Source organism: Hoplias malabaricus, chromosome 11 (assembly GCF_029633855.1).
Source record: "Hoplias malabaricus isolate fHopMal1 chromosome 11, fHopMal1.hap1, whole genome shotgun sequence".
Taxonomy (NCBI): Eukaryota; Metazoa; Chordata; class Actinopteri; order Characiformes; family Erythrinidae; genus Hoplias; species Hoplias malabaricus.
In genome coordinates this window covers 35,062,079-35,077,949 of record NC_089810.1, presented here as the reverse complement: position 1 = coordinate 35,077,949, position 15,871 = coordinate 35,062,079, and the positions used below count along the sequence as shown (strand labels likewise).

Sequence of the window (15,871 nt, the reverse complement as noted above, 5' to 3'; positions counted from 1 at the left end):
GTCCACAGCAGAGACTGACCTGACAGTGGGTGGAGTCATGCTGGTAGGTGTCGGGTGATTCGAGGCCGGTCAGTAGGATTACTTCATGCTCCTTTAGAGACCGCATGCTAACACATTCCACAACTCTTGGCAAATCTGGAGAAATTGACGCCAGCTTCTACAAAACACAATCATAGTTACACACAGTTATGTATAAATTATTCATCCATTGGCATCAATTTAAACTAAATGACTGGAATATTTTTCATTAACTTCACCATTCATGTGACACATTTGTATTAGCAGCTTAAATTAGAATGAATTCAGGAAGTGAAATAAAAAATAAAAAATAAAATAAAAAGAGAGAGAGATGTATTAATGGAAAACTAAAAAGCCACATTTAATGTTTTATATATAACAAATTATAATATTAAAATGATAATTTTGAAAAAAGTAAGCATATATGTTTCCTGTTTACCCCAAAATATAATCAGTCAGCTAAGACATATTGGGTGCCTAAAACTTGCTTCTTTAGCTTTAGTGCTAGCGCTATATGCTAATGTAACTAACTAATGGAAACTAATAATTCCCCAATTAGTATTTATCAGTTTGCACTTATCACATCCATGGCTGAACAGCTACATTTGTAAACAAAGGAAAAAAAAACCTTTCCCCCCACCAAATGATCAATTTAAAAACTTCAGGAGAATAAAATCCACAACGACATGCACAACCAGCTACTTCACTTGTTAGGTGTGATTTGGTGATGCCACACATGACGTTTCCCCATTTCCTGGTTCGATGGTGCCTTCAGGTCCCATGTCATATATTCATAAAACATGTGATCTCAGTTCAGATTATAAAAAGCAATGGTGTGTCTTTGGTAGCACTGTTTGTACATTCGCAGATCATTCTGATGTGTGAGTAGCTGTGCGGAATGACTGCGCTGCTCCGTCTCTGAGGAGAGAGTCATGTCTCCCACTCAGGTCCGTCCTGGTGTTCTGACAAATTGTGTTAATACTCTTCAATGAGAAGTAGTTAAGTGTTGTACAGAAAGATGTTAGATTGGGTGATAGTGGTTTTGTTTTTTAAATAACTCGCTAGACGGGTCTGAAAAGTTCCCATATCTAGTGACAAAATCACTGGCAATTAGTTGGCAATACTGAGTAGTGGTTTGGACCTGGACAAGACATTTCACAAGGTCCCAGGTTAAACTTTCCCGGAGTTACCCTCTAACCACAGCAGCCCAGGCCCCAATCCCCCAAACCCATGTTCAGGCTCCACCCACCTGGAGACGGCTGAATTCATGCTGCTCAGACGATTGTGTGTCCAAACTCACAAAACAAATCTGCACACAAAGAGAAAGTGATCGGTGGGTTTAGGGCAATTACACACATTCGGAGACATACACAAGCGCACACACACACACACAATTAATGTCTAATATAAATAAGGTTTTACAAAGAAAAACATACCATACTAAATTCTGTGTGTGTGTGTGTGAGTCACATTTTATAGCGCAAGAACAAGTATGTATTATCTCATAATGCAGTGTGTGTGTGTATACCAGGAATATCACATTGTGGGGACTTCTCTTCCTTGTGAGGACCACAAGCTTTTGCCCACAGCATAAATAACTTAATTTTAGGATGAAAAAATGTTTATAAATTAAAGTTTGTGTTATGATAGCTGTTAGGATTTAAAAATAAATAAATAAATAAATAAAAATTATGGAATTCTAGGTAATGGTCCCAACAATACATGAAAACAAATGTGACTGTGTTTGTGTGTGTGTATGCATGTGCACTTTCAGACTCACTCAGATAGCTCTCATTTACTAAATAGGAAGAGATAAAAGAAGAGCATGCACACACAGACAGATACACACACACACACAGTGTGATGATATTCCTGCTGGAGTGCTGTAACATCTCGTAAAGGCTCTCTTCTCTCATCCCTGAATGAGACATAGAACAATAACAGCTAAAAATAGACTCCAGGCATTAAAGTGACAGTTCAAAAATAAAACCGCTTCATTTCAGACACAACATTAAAACCACTGAGAGTTGACGTAAATAGCACTTTTACAATGGAACCTGTCAGGGGGTGGGATATATTAGGCAGTGTATATAAATATACTGAAGGAATTTTGGCCTAACAACATTGCGTCAGTTTACTGAGCCTTGTGGACATTAGTTTATGCACAGACCTTGCCACTGGGTTAAACTCTAGAGCCGCTACAATACCTTGATTCTTCTTCAGCCATTCTGTTGTAGATGTCCTGGTGTGCTTGGGATCACTGTGCTGTTGCATAGCCCAATTTCAGCCAAGATTTAGATATCAGAGAGATAGCCTCCCAGTGGAGTCTAGAATACTTTGGTATGGAGTGGAGTTCAAGGTCAACTCAATGACCGCAAGGTGTCCAGGTCTTGTGGTTGCAAAACAAGTCCAAATCTTCACTGCTCCAACACTGTTTGTGGTAATTTTCTGCTTCAATTTTATTGTTTGAATGTGGTGCTATGCATTTGTGGCCCAACCTATATATTTTGGTCTTGACTGTCCAAAGAACATTGTTCCAGAAATCTGGTGGTTTGTGCAGAACTTAAGCTGTGATGCCATGTTCTAATCTAGAAAAAAAAAAAAAAAGGGACAACAGCTGCTTCTCTAAGATCATTTTGCTGATGGGCACTGTGTTAATACACACCTAAATGTTCCAGACCAGCACCCTACTAAAACTTCTGAAACATGCTGAAATTCAATCAATCAAGGATTTGATTAGCAACTACTTGCAATCTTAAGGCCGGTAGTGTGGAGGAGAAGAGTTCATATTTCTGTACTTCTTCATCTGTCCAACGGTTAACCAATCACAGTCATTGTGGTCTGTGTCAACGCGATGCGTATTTACATTTCTGTAGAGGTGTGCATCAGGCTATGCTGTAGTTTTTGCTGATGCGTCGGTGTAGGTTCATCGCAAAGGTATACATTGGGCTTAAGACGTAAGGGTGCACTTAATTTTTCCCCACACTGCATGTTAGCTTAGTTTTTGGTAAATATACAATGGCATGTTGGAACCTGTTGTGTTGCTGAGGTTATATTTGCTCTGAGGTTATATTTACCTGACTAAGGACCAGATATCCTTCTATGTCCTGATACTTAAAGCCATAAAAACAAATAAAAACAAATCCAGAAGAGGGTGTAACATGTTTTTCACATGATTGTATAAACCTTAATGTCTTAAGGTGTTAAGTCTTTAGGACATATTTCGTGACCTAGTAAGTGTGACCTTATAGTTCCAATGAAGCAAAATCTGAACATCAAATGCCATAATTTCTGTTATTAGATAAATACATTCATTAATTCATTCATTGTCTAACTGCTTATCCAATTCAGGGTCACGGTGGGTCCGGTTTCTAGTTCAAATTAAGCAAACTTTAAACACTAATGTTATTCTAGTTAGAATTTTTGGTGTATTCATTAATTGTAAGCTACACCACTTTTGTAGCTCTAGTGCCAAAGCTAATTATGCTAGCTAGCAGTGATGGATGAAGTACACAAATCATGTACTTGAGTAAAAGATACCAAAGGTAAAATATTACTCCAGTAAAAGTCTTCTGTTTAGATTTTTACATGAGTAAAATTACGAAAGTATTCAAATGGTATAAAAGTATTTTTTTTACAAAAAAATAAAAGCATCATGATTTATTATGGCTCTAATGTCTTATTATCATTTTTGTAACGGGCATCCCAAGTCTGCTGCAAGTTTCGGGAGTCTCCCGCATATTATATGATATACATAGCAGCTCCCTGATGCTCGCAAGTCAGATAAAATCTCCCGGAATCTGGAATGTGCGCTAAGGACACACTTTTTTTCCAATCACGTGTGGGAAAGAGAGGGAGAGGGAGAGAAAGGCCATACTTGCTGTGGTAGCCTACCTCGTGGTAGCTAGTATCATGATTAGTGAAGAAACATAAAAGATTCAGTTTTGTAGCTGCAGGGCAAAACTAGGGCAGCTAACTTCAGACAACATGTTATGCTAATTAGCACTGGTGGGGAACAAGCTTTCATAAGTCTTTAATTATTTCATAGCAGGTACATTCTCATAGTTCCAAAGAAGCAATATGTTAACATAAAATATGCCATATTTAGCATAACTGGTGGGGCTTCCATTGTTTTTTATTGGCATTGCAATCATTTAATATTTCATTGTTAGCAACAGAGTATAGCATGTGCAAGCTAGTGTGGTTCAAACTGTTATTCCATTTTGGTCAGTGATACTCGTAACTCCAGTGTACATCTACAGAACAACAAAACGTCCTAATTTTTGGGGAAAAGGAGGAAAGACATTAATTTTGCTGAATTATTTCTACATATCAGTCTGTTACTAGCTGTTTAAATCTGAAGTCTGCTCTCTCCACCGTCTTGTCATTTATAGTGGTCACCTTGCCTTCAGAGATCAGAGCAGTCACACACTCAGGAGAGTGCTAGCCGTCATGCTATATTTGGTATCTCTCTCTCCCTCTCACTACTTCCTAATTTCATTGTTCTAATTTTTTTTCCTTTACACCCCTTTCATTTTCTCTCCCTTCTCACTGTCTCTATTCATTTAGTCTTCACTCTTCTCTTATATTCTCTCTTCTTTCACTCTCAATTTTTCTCTCCCACACTGATTTTTTTTTCCTGAGGTGCTAATTCTTTCTCACACTTCTGAGGACTTGCGCATAGAGATTAACACACTACCAGTGATATAAACATCAGATTTGATTTTTTTTTAGGGGTGGTGACAGAGGGAAAAAAATATAAGATGAGAAGACAGAAAAAAAAGAAGACCGCGACAGAGCCCTAACTTCTAAGTGTTACTGAAGTAAGTGTTTAAGGTGGGTCTACGCAGACTTTTAAAGCATGTTTTTGGCCATTTGGGTGTGTGTAGGAGGGACATGATGAACATTTGTGCTCTTGCTGTTTTCTTTGGCAATAAAGATGACCATTTAAGCCAAGATTTGTAGGTTTTTTTGTGTGTGTGTGTGAGAGATCATTTTTAAAGCATAAAAGCATGTTTGTTCCTTTTCTCACTGGCCATTTTATTTGAAACACCATCCTAATTCCATTTAATAATGGACTAGTTATGTATCGGGTTCTAATCAATTCTGCTTGTAAATTTCAAAGAATATTTAAATGAAATCTCATTTTCATCACCTTTTAAGTGTGTTTCTTGTAAACATCACACAAAGAGTTAAAATGGATAAACACTAGAGAAATAGTAACTAGAGGAAATAGTAGATAGTAAATAGAGGAAAAGTAACAGACAATTACTGTTCAAAGAGGTTTTCAACATTCAGGTCTCTGTGACACAAACACACACACACACACTCAGAGTAAGAGCAAAGAGTGTTTCTCTCCTACCCACTCTTAAGATCTTCAGTCAAATCTGACTCTGTGCGTCTGCCTGTGTGTATGTGTGTACCTGTGTGAGTAAACCCACTCAGTCAGAAATTAAGTGTGTATCTGATCTGATCCAAAGCTGAAATATGGCCATGACTTTACCCCCATGCCTCTGCTCCTCATTTCTCCTTTCAAACATTTAACCCCATTTGTCCTTTTTCTCTCATCCCTCTTTTCCTCTTCACTTTCTCATCCCACTTCTTCTATCCTTCCCTTTTTCATTGATGTCTCATCTTTTAATCTCACACTCCCTTGTTCCTTGTTTTCCATTTTGTTTGTTCTGAAGTGAAAGATATTGAACAGGAGCTTGCTCATCGTCACTGTAGTCTGTACTGTTTACTGAAGATTTTACACTAGATTCAACAAAATATTGCTGAGGATTTGAAGGCACTCATTTAAATACATTGAGGTAAGGTGATGATGTTGGACGAGGCTTTGTACTCTTTCAGATGGACTCCTGGCTCTGAGCATGGTGACCATGTGGCCGAATTCAAGAGAATAGTTTGACTTTTGGTATCTAGCTGATCTGGTTCAATCATATTGCTTTGTGTTGTTTGAATGAACCAGTTTGTGCTCAGCTCAAACCACCTGGGGCAGCCATGTTTAAAATGAAGTGCCCCTTTAAAGACAACATCTACAATTGTGGGGTAACACTTTTCCCTCTTGTTTGTTTACATTCAGAAGCTCCACATCTTTTAAGTTGCAAAGCTACACTTGAGCAGAAAAATAAATGTTTGTAATCATTGATTGAATTACCACAGTAACTCTTTTGTAACTCGTTTCACTGTGTTTATTTTCATGAAGTTAGCACTATCCCTGAATTTAGAGTTCACCATAAGTTATCTAAAACTGCAAAAATAAGTCAATATTACCCATCTATGGAGCAGGAATAAAGCAATATCTGCATCTCTTTTCATGATTTTCAATGTTTGAAGGTCTATCTTCGCTGTCTAAACATCTCCAGATACCTTTTCTCCTCCATCAGCAGAGAGGAATCCTAGCATATGACCAAGACCCTTTTTATTTTTAATATATATATATATTATTTTTATTTGTTTACTGACACTCAGGGCTTCGTAAACCCATCAGACTTGTGTTCAGAGCACAAACAGCCTGAAGAGCAGCAAACAGTAAGGAAGCTTCCTCAGAATTTCAAAAGTGTTTTTGTTAAAATCATGAATGTCAACTTTAAAATGTATTTACTATGTAATTATTATTTAGATGTTGTAGTTCAACAATACTGGGTGATGGGGGCACTGCAGCACCCTCAGACCAACTACAGATATATAACTCAGGCCAACAAATATATTAAAATATCTCTGGAAAATCATTTCCACAGTTTTAGCTGTTTATTTTATTTCATTTAATGCAGCAACAGCTAGAATTATACAATAATAATAATAATAATAATAATAATAATAATAATAAGACGCCTTCTGAGTAATGAATCATGGTTTCTACAAGGTCAGTGTGCCATGGGGACGATTTTAACAGAAATGAATATCTGCGACATGAAAGGGCATGCAAAACACACACACACACACTTCACAGGGTTCACAGATTTAGAACATTACCCTCTTCAGTGAAGTGGAAAACTCACAGGAAAAGAGAGAGAGATAAGAAGAAGCAGGAGAATAAAAACAATGTTTCCTTCTTTACTCCAGACGTTGTTGATCAGTCAAGACCTACAGTACGTGGCCAAAGGTTAAAGGACATATACGTTATATGACCAACTGACCAGCAAACCATTATGTCTTGCCTAATAACCAAAAGTATGTGGACACGAGCATCACACCTATGTGAGTTTCCTGGATGGGGCTTTAATATGGTGGTGACCCCACTTTGCATCTACACAATCTGAGTTAAATAGAATAACTGTCCGGTCTACGGCATCACGAGTGGATATCTGAAGTATCTACTGCTTTAATGAAGAGAGGTGGAGGCTGAGCAATGTCCTTCAGAAGGACACACTCGTCTAACCTGTCCTCATTACACTGGACACAGAGAGAGAGAGAGAGACAGACAGAGAGAGAGAGAGTGAGAGAGAGTCTAAAAATGGCCCACACTGGGACACACTGTCACCTCCCACTCTGCAGCTCAGAGGTGATGAACGGATGAAGAGACAGAGAGAGACGGTAGAGAGGAAGAGAACGAGGAAACAGAGAGCGAGCAGAGGAGTGGAAACAAACGTGTGGTGAGGTGTGGCCATATTGCAACGCTGGGTCACAGCAGATACACACTTCATCATTTCTGTCTGAGCGGGTTTACGCACACAGGTCTGGTGTCAAGTCCAAAAATTTGTGGACACCACAAATAAGGAAATATCAACAGTCTGTTGGTATACTCAGGAAAGGATTTATACTACACGCTGAAACATTGCTGGGGGATTGGATGGCATTCCATCACATGAACATTAGATTGGTCAGGTACTGATATTGGATGATTAGACCAAAAGTATTGGGTGGCGCTCCATTATTCCAGAACACATTTCCACAGACAAATGCTGTGTGGCTCTGGCCCACACTTGGCACTGGGTATTACAACCTTAGGCTCATTTACAGCAATAAAAAGAAGAACATATTGATCAGAATGTTGGTACTGGCACTTCCACTGTACAGAACCTACTCGATTTAACTCTTTTCCACTGGCCAAATCTGGTACCTGAGCCCTAGAAACAGGCACTTTAAGTCCCTGCTGACACCTGGTATGAAGTGAGACAAAAATACTAAATGTGATGTGTAAACCTTGCAGATCGCTGATTGGTCCGAGAGGCCTTTCAAGCACCATAAAATGCAAATATAAACAAAGTTACAGCAGTGGTCACATTTGTTTTGATCCAACTCACAGCAGCAGCTCGTAATATTACCCCGAGTTATTTTGAAGAACTTCAAACGCTCCTTGGGTCGGTGGCCGACAAAAATCTCCAACAAAAGCCGAACATTTAACAAAGAAAACTGATCTTTCAGAGGTGTGTTCAGCCAAAAAAAAAATAATAATAATAATAAAAAAAAAAAACCCACGCGAATGCACAGTTAACAGCACCTACCTTTACTGCTGCTGTTGTGGTAACATTAATGTCACAGATTGTGCAGGGGAGCTGTGCTAGTTGAAAGGTAAAAGCGATTTGAGCCATGCCGAGCCAGGTCGAGCTGATCCAGTGCAGTGGAAAAGCACCATGTGTGTTATGAGAGCTGTCACTTTCAGTCATATTTCTTAAGAGAGAAGAGAGAGAAGTGTGTATGTTTTTTTTTTTTTTTTTTTTTTTTTAGATCCTAACCTTCTTGTTAACCTAGGGCAAACTGTCATGTCACCAAAGGCATAAAGGGCATATGTGTGTGTGTGTGTGATTCGCATGATTTGGTGCCCACTGAGGAAACAAATTAGCATCTGTGCTCCCGGATACGAGCCGACATATCACATCCTCTGGGCAAACTCTGACCTTGACCTTTAACCAATCAGATCCTCCTCTCAAACCGCTCTTTACAAAACTGAACAACCAAAACACTGAAGGCAAATACAGATATTGAATTCATTTCAATTTTAGTTTCAAATTCAATTCAAATTTTACATTTGGATTGCTGTGTTTTGTCTTATTGTTACCAGTCATAAGGGGGCGCTGTAAGAGTAAATACCACATAGGGGTGTGTTTTCAGAATAGCACTTGGAAAACGGTTTGGAAAGTTCAGTAAAATAATAATTACGCAAGGCTCCTTTATTTATAAAACATTTTTTTAAGAAAAGACTACAAAGTGTTTCACAAAGGAATAATTTAAACACAAATTAAAATAATGAAAGAATCTGAAAGAACAGAACACGCTAACAGGGTTCTTTACACCTGTAGTCCGTTTGCTCTGGCCTGAATCAGTTAAGTTTGTGATCTTGGAGCATTATCCGTTTTTGTTGGCTGGATTTCACACATGGAGAAATCCAAGCACACTGTAAACCAAGTGAAAATGTTCTAAATGTAGCTACATTTTAGCCAGCTCTGCCGCGTCAAATACCCAAAGCTACCCTGGCTACAGGAGCTGTTTAACTCAGACATGTGGCATACACCTCAAAGTTGGGTTGGATCACATTCTCTGCAAAGACGAACTGCACCAGAGTTAGTTTGGAAACACCTCCTCTAAAGGGTCTTGGTACAGTTGCGTTGGTCCACCTCTTAGGGCAATTACTACTTTCTCACCTGCCCAATTGAACGGTACCAAGGGTTCTGATGTGCATATTTTGACACCAACTATATGCTGTATATAGCATTACACAAGGAAATTATACAGGAGATTTTATATAGGGGGTTAAGAATCCGCAGATTATATCCACAAGTTTCCTTGAACCAACTTACCATGGATACAGAGGGCTGACTAAATTATTAGCAGTCGTTATAATTGATTTAGTTGTGGGTTTTCAGACCAACCAAATTCAGAGCCAAGGAACAGATGCTGTTCCACACTGGTAGACAATGGCTAGAGATATACTTGCTGTTAACTACGCGTCATGGCTGCCTCATGCATCCTGCCTCCATTTGGTGCGAGTCCTTAAGTTAGCAGAGGCAATGGGATTTAACGCTGTGCGTAAGGGAGGTGCAGTGCATGTATAAACAGTAGGGGGCTGTGAAGGCTATCAACAGCACCACAATTGCAGAAGTAGGCTGTGTCAGAGCCAAATCAGACATTACCTGTGTTGTTCTCTGGTCTGCCTTTTAGTGAAAGTGTCCAGTTACAAATGAAGCACATAGGTGAATAGTTGAAAGTGTCTGGCCAATAACAAAACCACAGAGATCCTCTGTACAGTACTGGACTTGATTATCTCTACTTCAGTCATAAGTTAAAGATTTCACTATAATTTTGAACATACTCTAACAATGCTTAGACGTGCATCTTGGTTTCGCATTCCTCTAAATCTAAATTCAGTCCACTGTTAGTTATTATCTAGTCTAAGCCAACCTCTATTTTGTAATCATGCTGCTCTTTGCTGGATTATTGCGTGTCTTTTACTCTGCTTGTGCTGTGCCCATGAGAATAGTGATCTCCAAGCACATGGAGCTGATAAAACAGAATTAGTGTTCTCCTTCAAGAGATTGATCTCTAATGGCATTGTGTTAGCAGCAGAGTGAAAAGAGCGATTTGGGTGTTAAATAAATAAATAAAGATAAATAATTTTGTTTATAGCTGTCACTGACATTTGGTCCCTTAAAGCAAACTGCTGTGCCTGAGTCAGGAACATATTTACTGGAACACACACTCTGGGGTGTCAGTACTATACTTATTCAGACACACTCTGGGGTCAGTACCATATTTTTTCAGACACACACTCTGACCACTCGAATATGAGGTGGATATTAGATCCTTGGTTGCCATAGTTACAGGGTGGATGTGATGCAGATCTGGAATGGGATGCACACACATACACAGAGGAATTTTCTTAAACATTTCTTTATAATATAGTGTATGTAATCTTACTGGGCTTAAAGTAGACTGTAATTATACAAGTCTAAATATTACTGCAATCAAATGAGACACTGGAGCAGCTGCACATGAGCCTAAGGTCCTGCCCAATGCCTAGCATCCACCAGAAGGGTATCAAGCCCCTAGTGTAATGGTGTTCTCTAAAGTAAAGGTTTACCATCCAATACTTTTTGGATGAGTTGACGTGTTGTTTGTGATCCAGAACTAAATATCCGCGATGAGCACCTGACCTCACTAAAATTTATGTTGCTAAAAGCCATAAGAACCTCACAGCAATGCTCCAACATCAAGTGTAAAGTCTTCCCACAAAAACAGCTACTGTTACTGCAGTAAAGAGGAACACGATCCTGAATAACACTCTTCATTTAAAAGAAAACGCTGGACAAGCAGGTGTCCAGAAACTTCTGGAAATGTAGTCTATGTATATAAGAGAACATGTATTTCACAGATGAGATATTTGTTATTCAGGGTGAATTATTCAGAGGTATTAGTTATTCAGTGTGTTTTTGCCAGAGGCTCAGTATCTCTTTCATCTGAACACTGTTCCTGAGAATGTGTCTTTTAGGTTTTAATCCATCCATTTTTCATACCTTATGTATTAAATGTATTTTTTTTTACTTCAGTAGCAAAATAAAATCTCCACAGCATTAGTTCCTGGCTATTACTTCTTCTATGGTCATTAATCATGAATATAATGGTGCCTATCCACTGCATAGAACCTACACGACTCTATTCGACTCGGAACGGCCCTTTCGCTTTTCCCCCGGCCAAATCTGGCGCCTGGTCCCAGGAACCAGGTAGGTTTTCAGTCCCAACTGCGGAGAGTAGGTACTAAATGGTGACGCATAAACCCTGCAGAGTGCTGATTGGCCAGAGCCATGTCAATCACCACGAAATGCAGAACTCAAATCCAGCACAAACCGCCGCTTGTAAAAGCTCTTAATATTTTACAGAACCCTCTCAAACCATACAGAACCTAAAAGAACCCTCAAACTATACAAAACCATACAGAGCCTCAACAGGATTTTAAGGAACGTTCATGGATCTTTCAGAACCCCAATAAATTCTCATAGATCCCTCATAAATCATACAGAACCCAGAGAGAATGTTACAGAACTTTCATTAACCATACGGAAGCATGTAAAATCACTGGGCCCTAAACAATCTTATAGAAACATGTACAATCATATTGTGCCCTACAGAGCCATACAGAATTATAGAGAACCCTAAAGAACCAACTAAGAACAAGTAAGAACAAAGTAGCAGTAAATAAAGTAGATGTAGCATGAGTAGCAACAGTGAAACACTTTGAGGAGCTCTGTAGATGACAAGTATTATTATTATTATTATTACTATTATTATAATTTTTATTTATCACACACACACAGCCAAACTACAGCTAAAGACCACAGCTGTCTGGAATTGTCTTACAAATACATACAGAATACTGAGAACATTTCATATGTAACCCTGGAGAACCATAAAGAAACCTTTAGAACCAACGAGATTAATACCACACCCTTACACATAACACAGCCACATAACACTACAGAAGCAAAAAGATATTTATCAAAATCACACAGTGATATGGATTCCTCTCATGCACCACCGCTCCTCTTATCCCCCTCTAGTGGATTAGTAGATGAAGCAACAGCGTGTAAACTGCTGCATAAACGTTTACTTCAAAGTGTTGTGGAAGTATTGAATCACGAGTCTGGTACTGTGAGGGTACGTTTCTCCACTTTCAACTGTCATTAATATCAGGGTTCCACTTGAAACAAACCTGATTAAACTTTAAATGTGATCCGTTATCATTGAAACTGCTCTCTGCATTTGAGTGTGTGTGTGTGTGTGTTTTAGAGGGGCACCTGGTGTGTGTATGGGTTTAAATCACAGTGTGGAGTCCTCGTGGTTGTAGAACAGTTCAGCATGTTAGAGTTCATTGACAAAGAACTTTACAGGACAATATTAAAGCCATACAGAACTCATCATTCAGACCATGGTCATAAGGGCTGTGGCCTAGACCTGGGAATGGAAGGTCACTGGTTTGATTCCCACAATGGAACAGGATTGGCATTGTACATTTCACAGTGTCACATTGCACATTTACACACCCTTAACTCTGAACTTAATCCAACAGTAGAACATGTCTTCACCTTACAATGTAATGTTTTCCTTTTTTGGGGAACAGCTAAAAGTCCCCACAGTGTGAGTGTGTACGCAGGTTTTGGTGCCCACAATGTGTATATTCGTGTACACACACACACCCAAGACTAAACAATTGCCACACACATTTCAACCACAACAAAACCCAACATTCATTATTCACAGACACAGAGAATCAAATCACTACAGTGTAACATTAACTCACTCATTACTCTGAGTACTTATCACTTAATCGCTTCACTTTCTCTCTCCCTCAGAGCTGCAACCAGGAGCCTGGCTCATACACTCCCACAGCACTGTTTATTAACCTTATTTATTTATTATAAAAACTAATGTATGATTTATTATAAGTTTGGGACTTAAAATACTGTATACTGACTTCTCTAGCTAGTGACTCTGTATGAAGTAAAATAAGATCTGGCATGCTATGTCAAAAAAGTTGTTTTTTAGTAGTTTGAGTCACTATAATATGGTCTGATAAATACAGTAATTCCTTGACGTACGAGTTTAATTCGTTCTGTGACCGAACTCGTAATTGAATTGCATTCTAGCCAATTAATCTGGATTGGAGTTAGGCACGCCCACTGACGGATGATGTTGACAGATTAAACTATTTCATGGTGCAAGATGCATGAAACAAATATATTCATTCATTCATTATCTGTAACCGCTTATCCAATTCAGGGTCGCGGTGGGTCCAGAGCCCACCTGGAATCATTGGGTGCAAGGCGGGAATACACCCTGGAGGGGGCGCCAGTCCTTCACAGGGCAACACACACATTCACTCACACACCCACCCACGGACACTTGAGTCACCAATCCACCTACCAACGTGTGTTTTTGGACTGTGGAAGGAAACCGGAGCACCCGGAGGAAACCCACCAACTCCTCACAGACAGTCACCCGGAGCGGGAATCAAACCCACAACCTCCAGGTCCCTGGAGCTGTGTGACTGCGACACTACCTGCTGCGCCACCGTGCCGCCCCAACAAATATATAAATAGTTAAATAATTAATCAAATTATTTACATAATACATAAAATACACAATATTGTCACGAAACACCCTCCTTAGACAAAGTGTCTGGCTAGCAAAATGGGATAACATGGCTGACTTCAGCTCAGCAGAACAGGGTTTGATTCCCTGCTTGGGTAAATATGCTACTCTGCACTAATGAGTGTCACTGGGCAATGATGTATTAGAGCGTGTGGGTGTATATATGTAATATACAGAGAGACTCACAGTGCACCCCCCCTCATGCTGGTCCTCCAGGAAACCGACTCGGCACAGAGTTCTGTCGTTCTTCAGCCAGTATTCAGATGAGTCCAGTACACTATTACTGCACAAAACCTACACACACAGACATTTTCATTTGAAAGCAATAGTTAAAAAAAACAAAAAAAAAACCAAACAAAACAAACAAAAAAAAATTAATTGTAGTGGGGAAATTCCACAAAAATCAAATGGAGGAAAAGTTTTATAGGTCACATTTACCCAGTTTGTTCAGAAAGGTACACATCCAAATACACTATTAAGGCATATTTCAATTATTCCCTTTAATGTGAATGCAATTTGATGCAACATTCAAAGTCAGGAGAGCTAGAAACCTGTGGTTATTTGTTGTAATGTGTGTATATAGTATATACAATATCAACCATAACATTGATTCTACACTTACATTCCATTCTGTCAGCTCCATTGACCCTACAGGAGCACTCTGAAGAATAGGGTGCAAGGAGGCAAACAAATAATGGAGAGCAACAAATGGACTACAGTCTGTAATTGTAGAACTTCAATGGTCAGGACCCCACAGGACCACCACAGAGCAGGTATGATTTGGGTGGTGTATTCTTCTCAGCGCTGCAGTGACACTGACGTGGTGGTGGTGTGTTAGTGTGTGGTGTGCTGGTACGAGTTTTTAAACACTTTGCCCACTCCGTTAGACACACCTCCCTTGTTGGTCCACCTTGTAGATGTAAAATCAGAGAGAGTAACTCATCTGTTGCACAGTTTGTGTTGGTCGTCTTCTAGTCCATCAGTGGATGCTGTCAGCTGGATATTTTTGGGTCGGTGGACTGTTCACAGTAAAGCAGTGACACTGAGGGTTTTAAAAACTCCAACAGCACTGCTGTGTCTGATCCTCTCATACCAGCACAACACACACTATAAGAATGGACAGTGAGTGTGGTCATGTTATGGTTGATCAGAGTATAATAAATATATATATATATATATATATATGGTTTATTTATTGCGGAGCGCCAGAGCCTGGCAGTACATCATAGGACTTATGTACATGTGTGTATTTAAATCTGTCTCCATACTGTTCCCTGGGTAAAATTAAGAGAAGATAAAACACTCAGCAACATCTCTGAGAGATGCTCTGAGCGGAAAGTGTGCTGAGCTCTGTAAGATCTGGTTAGAAAAGAATTTCAGCAGACACCAGCACAATGTAATTCATCCATAACAAAAAAAAAGTCTCTCTTGGGGTGGGGGGTGGGGTGGTGTACATTTGCAGGACAACAGTCCTTTTGGTTACTGAGAATAAACATTAGCTAAATGCATACAGTATACATTTATAGCTTTATGTGAAATTTGAATTTAACATTTTATTGTTTATTTTAATAGCGGAGCAGTAAACAAAGCCTCTGCATCCTAATAACACACACAGCAAATCCGTCTTTGAAAACAAAATAAATAAATTACAAAAATTAAATTAAATAAAAAAAACATTATCAGCGTGACCTGTAAAAGACTGGATACTTTACAGTGTCATTGCATGCTAACCCCTGCTTTGGCAGAAATCACAGTTTGCAGACCCATT

General features: G+C 39.2%; 1 protein-coding gene across 6 annotated transcripts in view; it reads right to left on the bottom strand.

Annotated features, from left to right (window-relative positions):
• Positions 1-15,871, bottom strand: part of sphkap (SPHK1 interactor, AKAP domain containing) — an 82,569-nt gene that overhangs the window by 20,793 nt on the left and 45,905 nt on the right. For 5 of the 6 annotated variants that reach the window (XM_066684421.1, XM_066684427.1, XM_066684423.1 and 2 more), the window contains 3 exons: positions 14,290-14,397; positions 1,268-1,327; positions 20-157 (listed from right to left, as the gene is read on the bottom strand). In XM_066684421.1, coding sequence (XP_066540518.1) covers positions 20-157; positions 1,268-1,327; positions 14,290-14,397 — 306 coding nt within the window. The remainder of the gene's footprint in view (positions 1-19; positions 158-1,267; positions 1,328-14,289; positions 14,398-15,871) is intronic. The other variant, XM_066684422.1, reaches the window with a different exon arrangement.